Source organism: Melampsora larici-populina (genome assembly GCF_000204055.1).
Source record: "Melampsora larici-populina 98AG31 unplaced genomic scaffold MELLAscaffold_8, whole genome shotgun sequence".
Lineage (NCBI taxonomy): Eukaryota > Fungi > Basidiomycota > Pucciniomycetes > Pucciniales > Melampsoraceae > Melampsora > Melampsora laricis-populina.
In genome coordinates, this window is record NW_006768772.1 from 1,554,517 (window position 1) to 1,577,311 (window position 22,795).

At 41.4% G+C, this 22,795-nt stretch overlaps 7 protein-coding genes across 7 annotated transcripts; all 7 read left to right on the plus strand.

The window, feature by feature from the left end:
• Positions 1-277: 277 nt before the first annotated feature.
• Positions 278-800, plus strand: MELLADRAFT_61169 (uncharacterized protein; the record flags this gene model as incomplete). Its single annotated transcript, XM_007407132.1, has 4 exons — positions 278-386; positions 451-563; positions 633-691; positions 758-800. The coding sequence occupies 4 exons, from the start codon at positions 278-280 to the stop codon at positions 798-800; spliced, it is 324 nt and encodes a 107-aa protein (XP_007407194.1).
• A 1,488-nt stretch (positions 801-2,288) lies between these two features.
• Positions 2,289-2,814, plus strand: MELLADRAFT_61170 (uncharacterized protein; the record flags this gene model as incomplete). Its single annotated transcript, XM_007407133.1, has 4 exons — positions 2,289-2,397; positions 2,462-2,574; positions 2,645-2,703; positions 2,772-2,814. The coding sequence occupies 4 exons, from the start codon at positions 2,289-2,291 to the stop codon at positions 2,812-2,814; spliced, it is 324 nt and encodes a 107-aa protein (XP_007407195.1).
• Positions 2,815-4,167: 1,353 nt separating this feature from the next.
• MELLADRAFT_77140 (uncharacterized protein) lies at positions 4,168-5,538 on the plus strand (the record flags this gene model as incomplete). Its single annotated transcript, XM_007407134.1, has 4 exons — positions 4,168-4,202; positions 4,290-4,304; positions 4,392-4,790; positions 4,865-5,538. 4 exons carry the CDS (start codon positions 4,168-4,170, stop codon positions 5,331-5,333), a joined length of 918 nt encoding a protein of 305 aa, XP_007407196.1.
• A 1,266-nt stretch (positions 5,539-6,804) lies between these two features.
• MELLADRAFT_104189 (uncharacterized protein) lies at positions 6,805-8,381 on the plus strand (the record flags this gene model as incomplete). The annotated part of the gene is made up of 12 exons (XM_007407135.1): positions 6,805-7,005; positions 7,069-7,099; positions 7,163-7,258; positions 7,328-7,372; positions 7,443-7,478; positions 7,559-7,574; positions 7,634-7,739; positions 7,825-7,836; positions 7,898-7,984; positions 8,062-8,116; positions 8,197-8,290; positions 8,354-8,381. 12 exons carry the CDS (start codon positions 6,805-6,807, stop codon positions 8,379-8,381), a joined length of 807 nt encoding a protein of 268 aa, XP_007407197.1.
• A 1,494-nt stretch (positions 8,382-9,875) lies between these two features.
• MELLADRAFT_34423 (uncharacterized protein) lies at positions 9,876-10,888 on the plus strand (the record flags this gene model as incomplete). Its single annotated transcript, XM_007407136.1, has 3 exons — positions 9,876-10,022; positions 10,098-10,634; positions 10,706-10,888. The coding sequence occupies 3 exons, from the start codon at positions 9,876-9,878 to the stop codon at positions 10,886-10,888; spliced, it is 867 nt and encodes a 288-aa protein (XP_007407198.1).
• Positions 10,889-12,772: 1,884 nt separating this feature from the next.
• Positions 12,773-13,743, plus strand: MELLADRAFT_61173 (uncharacterized protein; the record flags this gene model as incomplete). The annotated part of the gene is made up of 4 exons (XM_007407137.1): positions 12,773-13,141; positions 13,242-13,421; positions 13,515-13,610; positions 13,687-13,743. The coding sequence occupies 4 exons, from the start codon at positions 12,773-12,775 to the stop codon at positions 13,741-13,743; spliced, it is 702 nt and encodes a 233-aa protein (XP_007407199.1).
• A 2,560-nt stretch (positions 13,744-16,303) lies between these two features.
• MELLADRAFT_61174 (uncharacterized protein) lies at positions 16,304-17,716 on the plus strand (the record flags this gene model as incomplete). The annotated part of the gene is made up of 1 exon (XM_007407138.1): positions 16,304-17,716. The coding sequence occupies one exon, from the start codon at positions 16,304-16,306 to the stop codon at positions 17,714-17,716; it is 1,413 nt and encodes a 470-aa protein (XP_007407200.1).
• Positions 17,717-22,795: the final 5,079 nt, after the last annotated feature.

The window sequence follows — 22,795 nt, forward strand, 5'->3', positions numbered from 1 at the left end:
CCAGGTGGAGCGCTAGTAAAATGAAGGAGGCTGACCCATTTTTGAAAGCCTCTCCGATTTGGTCTGGGTATATGCGTACCTCGCCACAAAAACTATAAAAAGGAGCCTCCCGCGAACACTGGCAGACATTTCATCAAAGAAACTGACACCACTACTTCATAGAAACAACATCGAACCCACTTGCTCTCCTGCACTGCCACTTTAAACACACTTTCACCTAGCATCACTCGCTCGTCTGCTCATACCCAATCAAATTAAATTACTTCAAACCAACAAGATGTTCTTCCGAAAAGCCGCTTCTGCCAACCCTGCTGCTCAGTCCAACACCGTCTCCACCAACCAGATCAATGGATCGCCCTCCACCCGAGAAGACAGCTTCTCAGTCAGTAAGTACTTCAGCTGCAACTTCGAGAACGCGAAACCCGTGACTAATGCCTATGCTCGCTTCAGCCTACGATCGATGCCTTGGCATTTCGCTCATTGGGGCCGAACAAGTCTTTCGCGCTCAAGGCGCTCTCAACAAAAGCATCAAATCCACCACTCCATCGGTAGCCCCATCCACCGTAAGCTGCTCGTCCATCTTATGCTCTCCAAAATGAAACTGACCAGACCTCAATACATCATTTCGTCAGAATACCGAAAAGAGTGTGGTCATTGACGTTGCCTCTCCTCCTAAGAGAAGCAACACACTGTAAGTTTTTCTTCCCTTCACTCACTATGAGAAACAACAGACTGATTTTATTTTCGTTTTATACAGAAAATGGGGTCGATCAAAGGCTAACCCACCCAGCAATGTATAAACCCGCAGCCTTACCAGTCTTTCGCTTCTCTTTGTCACCAGGTAGCATGTCATAGCACGCTCATCTATCATGTCTACTCATACCTTACCTAATCTATGCGCGTGTACCTTTGTATTGAGTGATACCCTTATCTGTCATGCCTTTGGATTGTCAACATGCGAATAACGTAATCACATGAAGCTTTTGAAGTCATAATTTCATAGTCCCTGAACGATAACAAATCATACTATCAAACTTAGCCATCAGCTGGGGAGATCGAAACCCAACTGCCTACGAAGAAATTGCGAGTGCAGTTCCCATTTTCCCCATGAAGTCTTCTTATGAATAACCGCTATGAATCTACAAGTAAAACTTTCAGACTCCATTTCCCTTATAACACATCATCATAGCTAATTTTTTGAATTCTTGAAGAAATAAAAAAGACTGAAGATTGGCAAAATACCCAAAATGTAACGTACCTGAAGTAATCTTGGAATAAGAAGTATTGTAGGATTCAAATCTCGCCACCAAATAGCAGTTGTTATTTTCCCAAGAAAGCCCAAGCATGTACATATAAACCCGTGTGTACTTGGTCTACCAACTCCAGATGTAGAGTTCAAACAAGGGACTGAGTTCAAGCTGGCATAATCATTAGGTTTATCTACTATGTGCAGGGAGGTGCTCGCCGTAGATTAACTGAAGGTACGAGGTATGCTACGAGGTAGGTGGGTGTGAGGTCTTTGGTGAGTTTGAGGGTTATCTGCTTCTTTTGATGTTCGATAGAGGTTTCGATTTTTTTTTGGTTGTCGGCTTCCCCTCCTCGCGGTTTCGTTTCTCCTTCGAAAAGGGAGTAGCTTCATCCGTGGCCTAAGAGCCGAAGGATTTTCGGCCGCCTTGGCTTGAGGATCTCTTGAGGCTCTGGGAATGTTAGGATGAAAAGTTTTTACGTCTGGATTGCAATTTGCACCCATCGCTGTCGGGTGGCACTCAGGAGCCGTCGCGGTCGTGTCGTTGGTAAGCAAGCCTTCGGCCACCTTGAAGCTTGTCCATAGGTTTTGGATTTCGATTTGGGCTTCTTGGGCAAAGGTGGCACAAACATCAGCAAGGTTTTTTTATCTCGAAAACTCCTACGGCTATCCACGCCTTGAGGTTCGACCAGCCCTCAGTCATGAATCATCCCTGTCAGGATGCGACAAGTACTTGGGCTAGTTTTGTGCAAATCATAGTACCAACCAGCCGCCATCTTCGGATTGCAAAACGAAGTGAAGTGATATGGACGAGGCTGGCGCTACCTCGACCGCTCTCGGTGTATGCACTCGTTCGAAAAACCTATAAAGAGAGCCCTTGTAACTAATTGAAGGACCTCATCATACATCCTTCTTTACTACTTCAAACATTTAATCGCATCCTCCGCATCCACTCGCTCACTGCTCAGCCTAAACTTTTACATACAATCAATTGCTCCGTTTATTCATACCCCATCAATCTAAACTAATTCAAACCAATAAGATGTTCTTCCGAAAAGCTGCCCCCGCCAACTCTGCCGTTGATTCCAACACCCTCTCGACCAACCAGATTAACGGATCACCTTCAACCCGAGCAGACAGCTTTTCAGTTAGTAAGTAGATTAGCTGGAACTTCGAAAATGCAAAACCCGTCACTGATGCCTATTCTCGCCACAGCCTACGACCGATGCCTTGGCATTTCGCTCATTGGAGCCGAGCAAGTCTATCGTGTGCAAAGTACACTCAACTCAAGCACCCAAACCAGTACCCCATCGGTAGTCTCGACTTGCGTAAGTCGCTTTTTTATCCTACTCTATCCACAATCAAACCAAATCAAACTCATTGCAATGTCATCTCCAGAATACCGAAAAGAGTGTGATCATCGACATTGCCCCTACTCCTAAGCGAAGCAACACTCTGTTAGTCCTCCTTTCACTCACTCACTATCAGGAATAAAAGTCTCACTTCAATCCTCTATTTAATACAGAAAATGGGGTCGATCAAAGGCCAACCCGATCAACAATGTATAAGCCCACAGCTTCACTTGTGTTGTGTCTTTTCAGTACAAATCAGCCTGCCATAGCACGCTCATTATCATGTACTCGCACCCTACTTAATCTATGCGCTTGTAACTTTGTATTGAGTGATCCCTTTATCTGTCATGTCTATGCAAGTGGGTCTACCGCCCGAAGCTTTACAAAATTAATAATACCAATCATCTTCTGGACATAATTATACTATGGCTGATGAGTTAAATTCTTGAGCTCGAATTCGAAGCCAAACCTTGCAGAAGGTAAAGCAAACACCCTTTCCATTTTTTCGCGCAGTAAGAAAATGGGCTCTGGGGGGGACATCGTGAGATGTAAAAATTTCTTTTTATCTTTTGATTCAATCAGTGTACCAGCTTATACAAATCTGACTCATGAATCTCACAGGAAGTGACCATCTTTAGTAACCCTACTTGGCATCATATATAAACGACATCTGAACTTTGAATCCCATTTGGGCATCCAGATCAAATAGCCAGTGATGAATAATACTTTTAGTGGTATCACTAAACACTTCCTCCCTAATCCCTGCCAATTTTCAACAACATGTTTCAAGATGATTTTTTTCTAAATATTGTTCATTTTGATTGATAGGCCTTCATACTCATGTATATGAAATATGAGTTTTACTTTAAGTTCTAGGCTTCTTGCACACAGGTGGCATATATACATAGCCAGTTTAGTTTAGAAATCCTTACTGTCTTATATGACCTGAGATCTCAACATGCTGGATCTGGAAGACCTCCCCTAAAGCTGCAAAAAGCACAAAAAGATCATCTGTAGTGAGTTTCACCTGTTCAACTTCTACTACTAGAGCCTTAACACAAGTGATTTTTGGCACAAGATACCCATTGCAACTCCTGTTTTTATTGTGGATGACTACATTGAGTTGAAATTGACCTTTGGTACCAGTACAATCCTCATAGAACTGAACTTGTCTTTTCCAGATGGCCCTCCTAGTATTAAGCGTCAAAAACTGAAGAGACAGGGCAAATATTTCCATTTTTCTAGATAAATCTTGGAAGTTTCAAATGCTGGAGCAAGTCAATTACACATTGTTGTATAGTCATGAGTATTTCAGGAAACAGATTTCAGTAGCTTCATCCACTTGCACTGCGGCAAGGAGAGGTTCATGCAAACTCCCATCATCCATGGAGGCGGGAGTGGATAGTTGAAGTTCTACAAATGTATGTACTTACATAACTCTCAGTATGTAAGGACCCGGCACTATACACGGTGTATCTCGGGGCGGGTTTAAATGCCGGGGTGAAACAAAATTGAAGGTCAACAGCGGGTGGATCGATTGCATATCTATTTGCCACTTTCGAAAACAAGATGCCAGCGCTCCGCTATTCAGAAGACACCGAACTGTGAGCAACTCTGGTCTTGGAATCGTCAACGAGAAGACATCTACTGAAGTTGAATTATCCTCATGAACACGTTCTATTGGATAAAAGTAATGACGCCCTGCGGTACGTTTAACGTGCTCCCTTCGCTTCTACTTCATTCAGCCGGCATGATGACTACACAACTTAATGTTCTTTCTCGGTTTCGTACAGTGCTCGAGGAATAATTCCACCTCTTCCTAAAGTCGAATCTCCACCTGATAGCCCGATCCGTTCAAACAATGATGATGCAAAGGACAGGCTGGGCGCACTTCTCGACCAGGCTTCCACATCTGATGCGGTGGTAAAACTAGAGCTAGATGATTTAGATTTGGAGGATGAATTGCCCACTGATCTGATTGAAGCTTGGAGAGATTCACGACTAGAAGAGCTTGGTGGAGCAGACGCTGTGCGGCGACAAGCAAGTTTTGGTCCAGGAGTTAGACCGATTGGAAGAGAGGATTACGTACGAGAAGTAAATCGAGCAAGCGAAAAGAATCTTCCTGACTATGACTCTAATCGAGAAGGTGGCCGACGAGCTGGAACTGGTGTGGTACTTTGCTTGTGGAATAAGTGAGCTTGATTGCACGCAGCCTTCAAACCCTCTAGACGAGTAATGATTTGATCTGATTCCATGACTTTGATAGTTCACCGCAATCTCAACACCTTTTGGCTCTACTGGAGCGATTATCATCCTCATATCCGACAACTCATTGTTTATCGATTGCTGGTAGATCTTGTATAGACAATTATCCGGACGCTAATCAACCAACACTCTTATGCTACCGTCAGGGACAGTGCGCACGTCAATATGTTGGAATTGGTAGTGCGGGCAACACTCAAGGGACGCGATTCAAGGGATTGGAGACCCGGTTGGAAGATTTAGAAGCAGAACTCAAGTCGATTGGGATGCTGGATGAGGATTTAAAAGATCAAAGATCTTGCGCCTCTACTCAAGTGGTTTCTAACAATGAAAATCCAGATGAGGATGAGAGTGATGATTCAGAAAGTGCTCGAAAGTCAGCAAGAGGGTCTAGGCAGACGAAAAATATTCGAAACGGATTCAGTGCTCGACAGAGTCACACGAATGATGATGATTCGGATCTCGACATCTGATGTTGTATCCAAGTACCAAAAATGCATTCATTGAACATTGTATCCAGTTAATCGATTTATCCAGTTGTCATTCTCATGATTGGATCTTATTATGTCAATCAGGGCTTCCAGTTGTAATATCTTATCAGCAGGTCATTTTGATCACAGTGGGTCAAAGGGAAACAGGTTTCCGAATGAAAAGACTCATGAAAAGTATTTCAACGGGGCTTTCTATCTTAGTACGTGCACATCAGATTCGTTGCCGACTAGGAGTCATGTTGTTGTCCTGAAGACAGCACAATTGATGACAGAGACATGATCTTATCACTCACTCAAGTATTTTGTTGATTCTAACTTCCTGCTTGATTATTTGGGACATTTTAGGACCTTTTCTTTGGGTGCTGATGATCAACTTCATTCCCTGTCATAAGAGCTCAGGTGGAGATGGTCGGCATGTCCAGAACATGGTCGGACCTGAGGAAGTTTGGGAACGTTCCTTGGCTACTTAAAGAATGTAGTTCCCAGTCTGTTCTCGTCAAAATGAAATTTAGATACACACCGCATACGTGTGACATTCTCTCACATACAGACACCCTTCCCAATTGAGCCCAGATGGTCTCTCGGAGTCTCGATGATCTGAGGTCTGGATGATCTATGCCACCTCCGATACGAGGCTGAAGGAAGGGTATGTACCGTACCCATACAGGTGAGGGACTCCGACCTTGCTGATTCTCAATAATGGATGGATCGCGGCGGATTGAAATTTTTTTGGGTGCCCCCGAGTGGGATGTTATCATGCTCGGTTCTGGGATTGAGTTTAGCGAGATACGCTACCGGGCAGATGCTTGGTACGGTCGATTTCAGAAAGCTTGGTATGTACTTTTTGTCCGCCAAACTCGAGCAGATTGGCGTGGATCATTTGGTTGGAACATGTGAAACCAAATTGTTCGGAAAGCCAGACTCACACCCCTGGCCAACTGTGCGACTTCGGTCGCGCGCAGGAGGTTAACTTTTGGCAATTTGTGGCAAACATAAATCTTCCGTGACGTTTCTATCAGAACACGTACGTTCATAGTGACGCAGTGATCATGCTCTGGATCGATGTCGCATTCCGGCGTAACAGGCTTCCATCTTCTTTCTTCCTCATTCTCATCAGCCTCGATCAGCTGCTATTTAAAGAGATGAGCTTGTGATTTTTGAAATCAAAGTGCTTCAAAGATTCTTTTAAAGTCTTTCTTACCTTTAAAAAGTTCAATTGGAACGGTTCCCTGCTATCCACAGTATATATTCTAACGATTTCGAAAATCGAAATCAATCATTGATACGATATCTTCCCTTGGTTACCTTATATTCGAATTTCCTTTACGGATCTGCACCATCTATCTGATTCATATTTATAAGAACTCATCCAGATCTTTCGTATCTGCCCTTCTACCTTACTTCCCATCACCTCTGAAAATCCAGACTGTCGATACAAATGAAAAAGCCATCAATGGCTAGCCACGAAGATTGCAAAGAGCCTCAAACCGCGACTTCCACGGGTCCTGGCATGAGTAGCTCTCAACTCGGCTTGTTACAAATCAAAAAACCATCAATGGCTGGCCACGGAGAGTGCAAAGAGCCTCAAACCGCGACTTCATCGGGTTCTGATATGGGTAGCTCTCAACCGGGCTTTCCTCATTATCATCGAAAGGTAAATTTATTTCTTCTGTATGTCTTTTTTCTCTTACAAGTTCCCTAATTTTTTTTTCTTTAGTTTGCCAATCCGGCGCCTTTGGGTTTATCCGGTTCGTTGGTCTTTCTACCACTTTTTTTTTGGATTTTTCTGATGTGTGCTTTGCTTTGATCAGGTTTTGCGGCCACTACCTTTCTTTTATCACTTTTCAATATGCAATCAAGAGGGATCACCACTCCCAACTTGGTAGTTGGTCTTGCAATGGGATATGGTTCGTTACTCTCTCTGTCTCCTATCTATCCTCTTGTGTTTACTGATTTATTTTCTACCTCTCTCTTAGGTGGATTGGTTCAGTTGTTGGCTGGCATGTGGGAATTTGCTGCTGGTAATTACACTCCTTATCCCACTTTTCTATAAGCACACAATTGACTCACCTCCTGCAATTATCTCTACAGGTAACACTTTTGGGGCTACTGCCTTCTCTTCTTACGGTGAGTTTCTCGTCGTCTCATATGGTATATAAGGAAGCACAGCTCTGATTATCTCTTGAATCGTATTGCCGGCTTCGTAGGTGGCTTCTGGATCAGGTTCGACATTCTTGACACGTTCTGTTTGAATTCTCGTAACTGATGATCAATTCACATAGTTTTGGCCTAATCTTCTGGCCACAATCTGGAATCCTAGCTGCTTATGCTGGCGCAGATGGTGCAGCTCAACTAGATAATGCCTTGGGATTATACCTTTTCACTTGGGTTTGTTCTCTTCCCTCTCCTTTGCCCTCTGAAGTTGACGACGACTGATTTGTTGACGTTTTCGCTTGTCGCTTTTCTTTTTTAGTTTATCTTTACCGTCAGTCTGACCTTTCTTGCTGAACACCTGACACCGTACTCATTTTTTTCAACGGTTGAAGTTCATCATGCTCGTAGCTGCCCTTCGATCTTCACTAGCACTTGTCACACTGTTCTTCATTCTTGACGTCACGTTTCTGGTACTAGCAGTAAGTGTGATCGCTGAAAATCATCTTCCGTTGTTTTGTTGGTATTGATTTTTGCCATCTTGCATCTGTTTTTTTAGCTTGGTAAATTTTATCCCGAAAAAACACAAATCACCTTCACCGGAGGTGTACTTGGTACGTCAAAAGAAGGCACACTTTTCACTTTAGCGTTTACATAATCCTCATCTTTGTTTTGAATCTTTATGAACACGCAGGTATAATAACAGCCTTTATTGCTTGGTATATTGCGGCGGCCAATCTGTTGACAGCTGAAACTAGCTTCTTCACTTTACCTATTTATGATCTTAGGTATGTCCCAATCTAAGTAAGATAAAATGTGATGTTTACTTATTCCTATAATTCTTTGCATAGCCGGGATCGTCATACAAGAAGAGATTAGAGCACCTTTTTCCATTTAACGTCACTCTTGAAAAGACGCTAGATGTCGAACTGATTAACCTAGCAAGTCGATGATTAATTTTTACCTAGTTTTCGGTTGCATTGCATCTCTGGTTTCAATCTTCTTTGTTGTTTGTGGGTAAATAATCTCTTACCACACTTTGTATTTTTTTTTATCTTTTTGCTTGTTTTCCTTTTGTTCAGTTACGAAGCTTGAAGATACAGTGAATGATTAATTGTAATGAAAACTGAAAATGTTAAGCTGACGATTTTTCCGAGAGGATTCGAAGTCACGTGGTGGGCGCGGGTTTGGATTTGGGGCAGGCCCGGGCGCAGATTTCGAACTCAAAAAGGCACGCCTATAGCCGGGGCGCTGAGGCGTGCCTCTCAGCTGTGAAAGTCCCCCAAAAAGCAAAAAGAAATAAAAAACGCTCAACAACATCAAAAATAGCATCTTTGTTATTTTGTATCCATCCAATGTAGCCTCGAAGTGTGGCATTGAGCCTGGCAGCATTTTGTTGATGCCTTCACCTCAGCAGACATTAAGAATCCAGTCCATTGCTTTCCAAATCTGACACCATCCAATGGTGGGTTGGTTGAATGGTTCCGCTTGGCTGAGACTGACTTCAGCAAGGAGGATTTGACTGTTGGCATGATATGGAAGTAGTCCAGAAAGCTTATTGATGCACAACAACAATTTTTAGCCCAATCACACGGCAACTGAGTGGAATACAAGGCTTGCACAATAAAATTCAAAAAAAGTGGTACAGCTATTTATCATGCTTGATGAAATCTTATGATTGAAGTCAGAATTTGATGTACATAGCTTCCCTTTCCTCTTTGCACATCTTGTTGGTCTGATCAGATCCCATGACATTGGACAAAAATGGAGACCAATTCAGCTTTGAAGGGGTTCAAAGTCCTAATTTCACACAAGCTCAGCAAATGCCGTGGGCAAGAGTGACTTAAGGGCTTAAGGGAACCCTATCGACTGGGTTGAAATTGCTCGCCCATACTTTGACAAATGCAAACAGCCAATCGTCCATCGCAAACCAAAGTCATCACCTCGAAGCCGTCGATCAATTCAACATCCTATCATGGGTAACGGTCAGTAGTTCAAGTAAAACAAAAGGGACCGAACCCTCTCATTCTCGCTGCCGTATTCACTTTCGAGCATCATCATGACTTTCAAGCCTTACAAATTCTTTCGGCGATATGTTTTAGGTTCCATCGGTCATTTCTTCCAATACGCCATGTCTTCTGCTTCAAATCATAAGCTCAAATTTTCTCAATTTGTAGAAATCTTTTCCCCCTCAAAGGTACATGAGTCTTTTTACTCTTCTCTTGGGCTTTCCATTTTACATACTGGTTTGAAATTCTGATAGATTTTGGTTTGTTTTTGTATGACAGTCCAGTGGATTTGATGAAGAGCTCAACTGGGTCGAAAATAATTCCGTGTTACGTTCATATCTACTGGGTTAGCGTTAATCGTCGAATGATCCAAAGTGTTCGGTCTTACCTTACCGATACACATTGTAATTTGCTGTTTACCTTCCTCGTGGACTTCTTAGACTGGGTCATAACCTTTTTACTTTGGTCAGCTGCATTCATATGTGATAAGATCGATGGTTTTCGTAGACAGGTTGGCACCAATCTAATCTCAAACTCAACATACGATCAACTTTGAGATTGATTTATCATCAAACTCCAACTCAAGTTTGATATTCATGATTCGAGCATTGCGCATACTTTTACCGAACACGAACGAGTGCCGGTAGGACAACTGGCCCTTCTGTCTGTCTTTTTACCAGCTATCTCGATGGTTATTCTCAATCGTCTTCAACATCATTCTATACGTGATATTCATCATGGTCTTCTAGGTTTACTTTTGGGTCTAAGTCTTACAACTGTTGTGACCCAAGTCACGAAAATTTGTATCGGTCGACCTCGTCCTGACCTCTTAGATCGATGTAAACCTCAACTTCCTCTTCCCATGGGAACGATATGGACCAACAGCTCGATTTGTTCAACTCATACTAAATCATATCGTCTTATAGATGGATTTCGTTCTTTTCCAAGTGGTCACTCTAGTACTGCTTGGGCTGGACTTGGATTTTTATCTTTATATACTTCTGCAAAATTGAAAACTTTTGAAAAACCAGAAAGACGGGTTGTGAATCCCATCTTTTCACTTCTTCCTTTGATTCTTGCATCTTGGATATCGATATCACGAACTATGGATTACCGACATCATGTACGTCTTGTCATCTTATTTTATCCTTGATTAATTGTGAACTAGCTAATGAAGATAAGCCCATTCTTTAGTGGGAAGATGTTGTTATAGGCGGTTTGTTAGGGATGTTGATGGCTTGGTTTAGTTATCGAATGTATTATCCTTCGATCACTTCTCAAGATTCACATGAACCATTCCACTTCAGATATCATCATCCTATGCTTTCAGATTACGAACCAGTAGAAAGTAATATTGAAGATGAAGATATACCTTGATGATCAGGAGCGGTAGTATGTTAAGAGCCTCTAGACGCAAGCTCAAACCTCGATAACCTCATTTCAACTTGGATTTTATTTCATTCGCAGGGCGATCTGGTCATGAATAAATGATTTGAAGGGTAAGAGGCTCCATTAGAATATGACATACAACGTTCAGTTTCATGTCTTTTCAAGCAACTATCTCACCAAAAGATCTTTGTCTCTTTCAAAGTTTTTGTACATTGTTTTACACATCTGGATGATTTTTCAATAAACAACTTTTCTTTCGCATAGAACTTTCTTATTCCTAAATTTCTTTCTCTTTGTACCTATCAGAGAAATTTTGATAAGAATGATTCACTAGTAATTCAAGCTTTGTGTCTTTCAATTTTTATGTATCTTGTTGTAGTATACTTTCTTTTAGTCAAAACCTTACTTCTTTGGAAATTTAAAGATGCTATAGGATTTTGATAGAGACATGTCATGATAAAATGTATGATAAAATTATGATCCTCAAAGTAACTATGCATGTGTGAATAGTCTTCAAAACATGGGCTCCAAATGTCATTTTTAAGGGGAAAATGAATTGTAGCAAAATCTTAGAAGGATACCCCCCGCCAAGACGGACAAAAAAGTATGTTTCGAAAACTAGCTACATTGAGTAGCTTTGAGTACCGTAATTTCAGTGCTTGAGTAGTGGAATTATAAGGTGAAGGGATCAAGTAACATAAATCCCAATTGAGTTGAGATGCAGGGAGATATGAATCAAAGCAGTTATGTATATATATGATTCGGCAATTGGGCAAGAATGATAAAGGACAATGCGGGCGGGTGGGTTCAATATCAAGATTGAAGGGGTAACAGAAAGTGCCTACACAGACGAATAATCTGACGAAGACTTTTGGATTTTTTGTATGTACGGTATAGCTGGGGTCCGCTCTACGTCATAGCTGAAAAGATCAGCCTCCTAGAACAAGCAAAACGTTATCGGCATGAGCTGATATCAAGACTTCTGACTCGCAGGGTTTCCGTTAATGAGCTTCTGCTCAATGACGTCAATCATTTTGTCTCTTCCATGCAGAAGGGGTATCACAGTATCACCAGGCTCGAACGGAGGATAGCAGACAGAACCGCATCGACTTCATTATCGTCTCCAAGGTCAAACTTGAACACAAAGTCATCTCCAATTACATACCTTGACGTTTTTGAAGAAACTGGGTTTCAAGGATCGGCATAGATCTCCAAGAGGATGTCTTGAATGATAAGTTGATTCTTGTAGATGAGCCGCAAAAGGACATGGGTGAAACGCTCACAACAGGCTTTATAGGAAGGTATCTTGAGTTAGAGAACCAACTTCGATCACCTCCATTAAGCACGCTGAATCACATCACCATCTCGACCAATCACTCCAGTAATTCAATCCAGGAGAAAGGTGATTGACTGACCTTCACGATCACGAAGCATTTCTAACTAAAATTGTCCGGCTCGAGTGATCGTATGATGACGAAATGGATGGTATCAGGACTCGGAAGCAGACAGCCGAGGATACCAAGACTCAAGGGTATCGAATACCATAGATATCAAGGTCTGTAGATCAGCTTTTTCAAGGTGATGGAAGAAGGCATGACTGGGATATCATGACGACTATAGCTGACAAAAGTGAGACGATTGGGATTCGCATTGATTTTTGCTGAGCTTTGAAAGCTATAAATTCCACCGGTTTTAGGCAGTTTTCATTGATCCATCAACACCCTCATCAGCTAATCTACTCACAACCACTTCCAAATCTTTTTGAATCCACCTACGCTCTTGAAGAGTTGGCTACGTTGATATTTGTTTTGATTGTTCATAGCGCTCAGAAAATCCTTGCTTTTTGACCTACTACAACATAATCAGTTCAACATGCAGATCTTACACATCTCTACCGTCTCATTGTTATCATTTTCTATGTACACTTTAGCATTGCCTGCTCCTCATCCTGACGCACCAGCTGGACCGGGGGCTGATATCCTTGGTATTCCAACCTCTTTGTCTTCTAATGAAAAAACACTTGCAGCTCTTCCTGAGACCAAAGACTTGGGAACCGATAAGTCAGGAATAGATGGAAAGAAAGACGAAACAAAGGCACCAGCTGGGTTAGGAGACAATGAATTAAAGAAAAAAGATCCGCTTACGAAAGAGGACACAAAGGCACCAGCTGGGTTAGGAGGCAGTGACTCAAAGAAAAAAGATCCGCTCTCGGCAAGTGGTCCACTCGGTGCTGATGTAAAGGTACATTCTGTTCGCAAAATTGAATCATTGCAATTTTCCATCATTGGATTCAGATTTGATATCAATTCTAAACACTTCTTTGAATTTTTACTTCAATTAGACCCCAGGAGCTACTCCAGGTGAAATACCAGAACAATGTCGTCAATATATTAAAGACAGCCCACCAAAGTCTACCCCACCAAAGTCCACCCCATCAACACCGGTGCCACCAAAGGTCACCCCACCAAAGGTCACCCCACCGGTTCATGAGGCTCCCAAGACGTCGCCCCCCACTAAGACCGTAAGTTTTAAGACTCACAGTGGAAGTCGGGTTGTCGTTGTCGAGGATCTGAACTGATTTTTGAATGATCGATCTAGTCTTCTGCCGTGTCAGGAAAACTTCAAGGCACACAGGCTGTATTCACTACTGCATTCTCAAGCTCAGTTCTGGTATATGCTATCGCTGCTGTCTTCCTCTGAAGCGATTAAAGTAAGTCATTCTGACATTGTTTGATCTTGATGAGATAAAAAGAAGTAAATTGATCGAGTTAAATTTCTCATCATAGACTTATCTGGAGCAAGATAGAATTAGAAAGAATTTGTTTCTGAAACTGGAAGCTTGACTCAAGAGTGACTAAGCTCGAGAGTCCCATTGTGAACATGTGGAACTTTTCTGCTCCTTAATTCTAAAGCTTTAATATCCTTTGTATTAAAGTTTACTATAGAATTGAAGTAGTCAAATGTACTTCAATTTTTTTTAAAATCCTGTGGTCTTATCTTTCACTTCTTTGTTGTTGCTATTTGGAACTGGAATCAGAATGTAATCTTTCTTTGATAGGATTTCAATTCCAAACCAGATAACATTCTGATGGTCTCACTTGTAAAAAGTAATAAAATATAATCTGAATAAAAACATGTTCTTCAAACTTGGTGCTTTTATTCACATAGAGGAATGTGATTGGGTGCAATGGCAAAGGTGTGGGATTCACACCAATAGCACAAGGTATTGGTGTGATGTCTTAGTAAGATTATTGCCAAATTATCAGCCTTCTTTCTTCCTTGTATTTTAGGCTGTCCCAATGATGTTTGTTGTTGTAGCCACCTTCAGATCAATCCTGAACCTCTCTGATACTTTTGCCTACTATTTCTTCAACTCAGCAGTAAAGCCATGTGCAAACTACTTGAGAATCTGGAGGATATACTCAGAATTGCCTAATGACCAGTATTCAAGCCGCCTGCTGAACTATTCCTTTTCTTGCGGCCTTCTGGAAGCTCAAAGAGTTTGATCATCCTCTTTTTAAGGGATGTCTCTGATGGGCATGGTTTGGTCTGCTTGCAAAGTTATTCGAAATTGATTTTTGGTATGAAATCATTTTGATTGGATTGATGAATGGAAGGTAAAACCATATTGTGACTATTTTAAAGGTGGACAGTAACAAAAATACAGTGCAAATGTCTATTCTCACTTCATTCCTCGTGCCGTGAAGTTTTCACCCATGGGAGAGAAATCAAGCATTTCAACCATCTTCTTTTTTAATACTTCTGTTTCAATTTGATTGGAAAGACATTTTGAGATGGGTATTTGGGCGTGGAATTATCGCTTGATATGTTGGGACCTACCTTTGAGAATACGTAGCTTGTTCAGTTGCCTGACTCTGCGTATACACTTGCAAAGCAATTCTTGAGACGAATCAAATCCCAATGAAATACCTCCTCACACAAGTTTTTGACTACGAAGCTTTCTAACTTGTTAACCTCCACTGTCAGACTCAGAGTTACCTAGTCAAGTGGTTATTTTTGCAAATGGGAGTCAGTATGTGAGATAATCGTGATCGGCTGATTTGTAGCACCTTCTCACAAGATTGAACACATAACCAGTGTTGAGTATGATCAGACTCACGCGTTATGGTTCAACTTTGATGACTTCATGATCGTTGAGATGTCTTGTCTTTCGAGATGAAGCCCAGCACTTGTAAACTTCTGTTTGAAGATCTAAGTCGGTGATACTTCTAACGTGAAGTGAAGCTGACAATGAGAGCCACTGCCAAAAAAGATCCCACGCAAAACCCAAGGCATCTTTGGAGTCACTACATAATGAATAGCTTCCATCAAGAGCGAATTTGTGGTGGACGTTCTCAACCCATAGGAAATATGGAAATGGCTCAATCTCACCACAGCAATTGGCTGAGGTAATTGACTTGATATTTTGAAAGCAAATGTCTCGATATCGAATACAATGGCTTGATGATTCAGCCTTTGAAATCGTAACCCAGCAAACAAGTGATTTGAGGATCACATACGAGCGAGCTGACCCGTCAGCTTTTGTTGATATTTTAGTATCATGTAGTACGCGAACTGTGACGTAGGATGGTGGGAATGCTGTGTCTGATGTTTGTGATTGGATTCAGAGCTAGCTACACGCTGAAATGGAATCAGGCTCGTTCATAACCAATAGCGCCAAATTTAGGCGGTTCCTGAATCCGAAGACTATCTATCGTCAATTGGTAAGGTACCAAAATATTTCGGCGAATAATACAGATTCCGCTATTTCCCGCCTTCTAGGTGATGCCAAGTTAATGCTTCAGTTATATGGGCATTGGTGTAGGAAAATTGAAAAGTAGAAGTTTAGTCCATTTCTCAATTCACTGCGAAACACTGATGCCTACTGATACGCTGATATGCCGGACTATATCGATATGCCACACAGAGGAACTCACATCTTTCCGCCCTGGTGCTCTTAAGGACTGCTCGACTCAACAGCCCTTGTCTGTTATCACATCATTTCCTTCCTCACCCAATTCCTCCCTCAATTTAGCTCCTTCAAAATCATTTCTTCTTTTGAAAAATCTTGACTCTTGCTTCTCTTCTTTCTTCAACCCTACTCTCGTCAAATTTCTTTTTCGTTTACTTCTTGCATCCACTCTTGTGGTACTTTGAGAGCTATTTTTGAGACACTCTTCACTACCCCTTCCGCATATCTCTGATCTCCAGCTCCGATCGCTCCTCAGACGCGATTATACCCTACAAGTTGCGTTGTTCCCTTTCAATAGCAATTTATCTTCTTATACTGATCGATAAACCACGTGTTTCTCTTCCTCGAACATATAGATATACTACCACGAAACTTCCTCGCTCAATCAATCCGTCGCAGAAATGATGCACAACAGCAGTCACCACGTCAAAATGTACTGGTTCGCAAAGCGTGCCCCGCCCCAGATGCAAGCGGTTTCCACCAATCCGACTACATCTCTAGTCACGTCGGACACTACGCCGGCTTCCAAGTCTGACTCAGCTGATGATACAAGTTCCAACACCCCGACGAACCCTAGCAAAAATGACATCTCAGCAGCCAACAAGTCCCCTGCGTCAGATGCCCCCGATCCCCCGGCAACCTCTCAAGTCCCCAAGACTCAAGCTACACCGGTGGCTCAAAAACAGACACAGAAAGCTGATCACGTGGTTGATCCTCCCGCTTCCGCTACCTCGTCGAGCAACGTTGCGGTTCAAACCAAGGCGCCAGCACCAGCAGCTGTCTCTAACCCGGTTACCTCAAGTTCGTTGGTTCCAACGCCCACTTCCACCTTCATTCCGTTGGCGACACCCGTGGCAGTGGCAGGTACCCGCAACAGAGGTACCAACAACGTGAACTCTGTAAAGCATGGGTCTGTGATGACACAATCCTTCTCAACTCCTTTACCGGACCCGAATTCCAATTCCAACATCGGAAGCTCAGACGATCATACCAATGCTCAAGACGGATCGACTACTCCTCGAGCCAATGATACCGCCCAGATCGCTGCCATTGTAACTTTTGCACTACTTGCATTCTTTGCCCTTCTCTTCGTCATACCTTTCATTCGTCATAAACTCAAAGCAAGAGCTGAGCGCAAGATGTATGGAGATGGAGACAGTCCTGAATTTATCAATGAGTTTCAAGTTGATTTGAAACAATCAGCCTCCTCGTCAGACATCAACCACTCATACCAACATGGTATTTCGGATCAATCAGCGGCTAAAGGCATGGTTGACAGCCAATTCGACTCGCAGAGCCATCTTTATCATAACGAGGTCCTACGTGGCGACATCTCGCATCAATCTGTTTCCTCGGACGTGAATATGACGCAATGGTACCCTGAGAATCACTCAGAAGAAAGTAAAAGTGAGGACACCATCAATCTTCATGTTTCGGTCCGACTGCACCCAATTTGTCTCACTGACAATTTTCTTTTGACGCCAGGTCATCATCGCACGAGTATACTTCCTACCATGCTCTTTCAACATCGCACTCACCAAGCCCACGCCGCTTTGCAAGAAAGAGTTCACGACGATGATACCCCAACTAATTTGATTATCTACAATCCACCTGCCCAAACCAATCCGATTGATTTTGTCGTCACTCAACCTGCAAGAGCTCATCCCGGTCATGGAGTTTCTGTTGATCCAATCTTTGGTTTGATGCCTTCAAATGTTAGGGCTAGTAGTGTTTACTCTCATCAAACAATGGGTGCTATGCTAGCTGACGATGGAAGAGGTGGTCACGCTATGAGCCATGATATCCCACCACTTCCACCACTAACCGATGCTAAGATGAATTGAGTATTGGCACGAGTGATTCATCCACCTCGAAATCTCAGCACTTTTGTTCTCTACATCTTATCAAACTTCATCCTTAGATTAATTTCTATCATTTTTCATGGTCTTATTTTCACTGAACTTTACCTTCGTCATTTCTTCTGTCATATATCTTGCATAGCATGAACCAGACCTTTTTACCTGCAAATCATGTGCCCTGGATCGGTTCCTTGGATTCTTTCTCTGTGATGTCTTCATCTAAGTTGTTGTCTTTCATTTCATTTAAACAAGAGAATTAAATCTTTCATACTTACTTTAGATGTTCAATTTCTTTTGTACTCTATGGCTGAATTGGTTATAATTCTTTTATATCACTTTTAGACAATCTTGATTTTCATTTTCATTTTCTCATCCTCATTTTGTTTGAGTCATTTTATCCTATTTTCTTTTTTCAAGAACTCGTCTTTTTTGTAGTACTCTGGGATTGCTTTTTTTCTTATGACTTATCTTGTTTAGTTGATTTTGCATATATTGGGTCTTTACTCTTTAATTGAATCATTTTTCATCTCTTCTGATCTTTGAAAAATCTTTGCTGATTCCACTTTAAGAGTTCAAACTTTGATGCAAAGGACTAGTGATTTTTTTTAAAAGAAACCAAATCCTTGAGACACCCAAAAAGATGCAAGGAAAGTTTTGAGATTATCAGACTCGACAACATTTCTCTGGTTTCTTCTGAGAAGTCTGTTTTTTCAAGGCACTGATGATTTATCCACAAGGGAATAGAAACCCCATGGTATGTTTAATCAACATAATATGTAAGCCCTTCTACCTGTGCCAGGTCATCTCTAATTAGCACATGTAGCAAAAAGGCCTGCTTCAGGCGCAACATTTACCCTGCTTTAGGTGTGAACAAAGTGGAGTTTGGTACCCAAAAACAACACCAACAAAAGGCCCTGATTTTTCTCACATATCTCCACAAGTGCATTCCAGGTAAAGAGATGGACTTGGAGCTTTTCTAAAAGAAATCTGTCTGAACCTGTGAGGGTTTGGCTAGGAGTGGGGACTTTTTCAATTTGTCATATATGATGATCTTACTTAAACCATTCCCATTGATTCAAGACATTCATAACTCCTTGTCTAATCTCTCAGTCTCAAAGCAGAAGATCATCAAGCTAACAAAGCTCTGTTTTTTATATCTCTTTTGGCAAAGATTTAATCATCTGTAACTTTGAAATTAACTGAGGCTCTTGCTCCTTGCAAGAACCCAAGCAAAGGGTTTACATACCACTAAAAACAGGTTTGCCAATCTGATAAATGAGTTGTATAGGCTCAAAAACTACAACACTGAATTTCACATTTTGTTTTTAAAAAAACTTTTCTTGATTCTAAATAAAAGCAGGACATCAAATTTCCATCCCACATATAACAAGTCAAGGAATAAACCATTCCTTGAGTATAACCCAGAATAATGGAATAAGCTTTATCAAAAAAGACACGCAGTTGATCAAACCCTGATATGTAGTCTAAGAGTTCACCCACCAAAACTTGACAAATGAGCAATTATAACAAAATGCCTCTGTTGACCCCATATCTGTATTGTTTTTGGCCAAGATACAATCAACTCTCTATCTCTCTCTAATTATGTATGTCTAGTTTAGCAGGTATTCTTTTCTTATACATTCAAAGCAATATACAGTCAAACCCACACAAATGCATACCTGCGCAGCTGCATAACCCATGATAATTATGGGATGCAAAGTTAAATCTGGGAGTTTTTTCCCAGTTTCCCAGTTTGTGTTTTTGGCTGTGTTTGGAATGTTCCCATGTTCTCCCAGTTCCCCAAAATACAGCCAAAAAAAAAAACTGGGAAACTGGGAAAAACTCCCAGATTTAACATTTGTGGGATACAAAGTAGAATCCAGGCATGTGCCCGGCTTTGTGCCCGGAATTATTTTGGCAGTAAATTTTGATTTTCTGGGCAAAATTCCGGGCCCAGAATTCAAATTTACTGCCAAAAAAAATCTGGGCACGAAGCTGGGCACGTGCTTGGATTCTGCTTTGTAGCCCGTATTTGTACCCCAAATGCATAGAAAAAATCTTGAATCTTGACACTTTTTACTACCAAAATTGACAACAGAAATCCATAAGTTAACCCATCAAAATGCATGCCAAAGTTCTTTCACCCAAATTATGCAATTGCACAAGCCTGACTGTAATATGTATATGACATTACAAAATCCAAGTTTTGTTTAGAAAAATCTTATACGTACTTGGTACTGGCAGCCAAAGAAAAAAACTCCATAAAGTCTTATTTAAAGGGATTATGTATGTATGGGATTGATAAATTTTTGTCTGTTAGACTCCTGTACATATATTACGAGGTATTGGGTGGCCCGCCACCCATAGGTATCAAGTTGAGGCAATCGGTACCAGTACGGGCAAACACTACTGTGACTCATTAACTCGGATTACAATTCATCAACTCGTATTACAATTCACCCAATGATCTGACAACACTACTACATCTACTTAGCCAGCTACAACCAAATTCAACATTATCTGTTATCATCACTCGTATATTATAGTCAAGTTTAAAAGGCCCTTTATAACCATATACAAATCTACAAGAAAAAGAAATTAACTTTTCCTACTGAAAGCTTTTTTTCTTTTTTTTCTTATTTTCAATTTCTCATCATCTTAATGATTTTGATTCTCTAAATATATCTTTTGTATCTTATGTATAAAATTCAATCTAAAAAACCTCACCAAATTCAAAAACCAATAATCAAATCTTGATATATAATCCACCAAAATAAAACCCAAAATAGAACCCCCAAAAACCAAAAAAAAACCAAACCCCAAACCTTGAATTCATTCACCTAAAAAGGTGTCCCAAATTTTTTATGTTTACAGTAAATTTTACAGTCTCACAAAAGTTGTCATACTGTAAAACTACCATAAAAAACCTGCCACTTGAAACCCCCTATTGTATAGTAGGGATTGGGCAAGGTTAAATTTTGTAAAACTGAATTTAGCTGCAACTCCAACAAAGGGCCTGGCAGATCCACCGCAAATCTAGACTACTTATATCTGCATATGTATAAACAGACAAGGTTTTCAAATGGAGATGACCTGAAAATGTGTCAGATCAAAGGAGATCACGTGTCTTGAGGACGGGTGAGTGGAACACACAATAACAATTTTTGGATCATATCACAAGCAAAAAAAATGTTAATTGCAGGACTTGTGGATAGTTGTCCGTTTGATTGTATTGAAAATTATCTCTCTTGATCAATTTGGAAGTAGTTGTCCAGTTTTATTGAATTGGAGATACATGAAAATACTCTAAAATATGATTTTACAAAAATTCACTTTGCCCAATCCCTAGTAAGAGCATCTCCAATGCTCCCCAATCTGAATGACTAAAGGTTATGTTTCTGTCAGAAACGTAACTTGTATTGAAGTTTTTCAGAAAAACATCATCCAACGCCAAGGTTGAGTTTCCACATGGAACCTCCCGTGTGAACTTGGTTTTTGGGAAATGACACACTCCCATGCTCAGGTCAGCAAATTTGCTGACCTGGCCAAATATTCTGAATCCCAGTATCCCAACGACTATTGGGCCAAAAATGAAAAAATTGATACATCCGTGGACTACCTTTCTCTTTCTTTGCGTGAAGTGAGCGCAATTGATCACATGTATTGTGTGGAACACAATAGGTGTGATCAACCAGTTACGTAGATGAAGACATATGGTGACGGGGGTTCAACCTCAAATGAACCCTATGGGGGGTTGAGAAAGAAGCTCAGTTGTCCGTTGCAGGGCGCTGTCACCTGAAAAAAATTACAGCTGTCCAGCTGAGGGTAGGGCTATGACTCGGCAACGGGGCGGCAGAGCCGGCTCCGGGGCCGAGCCGGGCTCTGCCACGGCCCTGGGGGTCTCCAGAAAACTACCGGGCAGGACAGGGCCAGCTCTGGGCCGAGCCGGCCATTTTGGAGCTGTTTTTGGAGCTTGGAAGGTCCGCTCGATAACATGAATTAATCAAGCTTACAACCACCTATAAGCCTAGAACAAGAAAACAAACTAACAAAAACAAACGAGTGAAAACATAAGAAAAAGAAAAAAACAAATGAGTGTGAGAAATAATGAGTGTATAGAAAGTAGATTAGAATGAAAACAAGATAATAGATCTACTTGGATAAAACAATATCCCAAGACTTGAGACAGATCTGTGCCTCAAAGTTTTGATTAGTCATAGAAGATCGATAATCAGACATAACCCTAGAACCGGCAGAAAAGATTCGTTCGGAAGGGCCACCTGAAGCAGGAATGGCAAGCATATACTTAGCCATCCGAGCAAGGACTGGCCAATTTGATTGGTTTGTTCTCCAAAACACTAAGATATCAGTACGCTCATCCACAAGTGGGGCAAGAAGGTACTCCTTCACTTCGTCTTCAAGTTGAATAAACTTGCGTCGTTTGATGAAGTGATTTGGTCGGTCATCATCGTCATTGAGCACAGGTTCCGGGTCCACAATCTCAATCTCAGGATCTTGAGGGATTTTAAATGGGGTGGGAGATTTTTACACCGTACACTTTACACCGGATTATCCGGTGTAAAAGGAGTCAGTGTAAAAATATAATTTACACACCGTAGTTTATATTTTTACACCTATTCATTTTTTTTCATGTCGGTGCAAAAAAACAGGTGTAAAATATCAGGTGTAAAATTCTGTGAATGGCACGTGATTTGCATTTTTACACTGGGTGTTTTACACCGGGTGTGTCGGTGTAAAATATTCATGTGTAAAAGTACATATTAGGGGGGGTACCGTGGTTTTTACACCGGGTCGGTTTACACCGGTTACTTCGGTGTAAAACCCCCAATGCAATATTACCACTTTACCCCCTCAACCTTCATTTTTACACCGCCTATTTACACCGACATCGCATTGCCCTCTTTCCTCCTATTCATAAGGTTCCACCGATATCAGATGTCCCATACCTGGATAGTGAAGAACATGCCACCTTATCAATGGGTATCTCTGAGCTTGAATCCCCCATATTCGGCGAAATATCCATGCCTTCCTCCTCGATCCTTG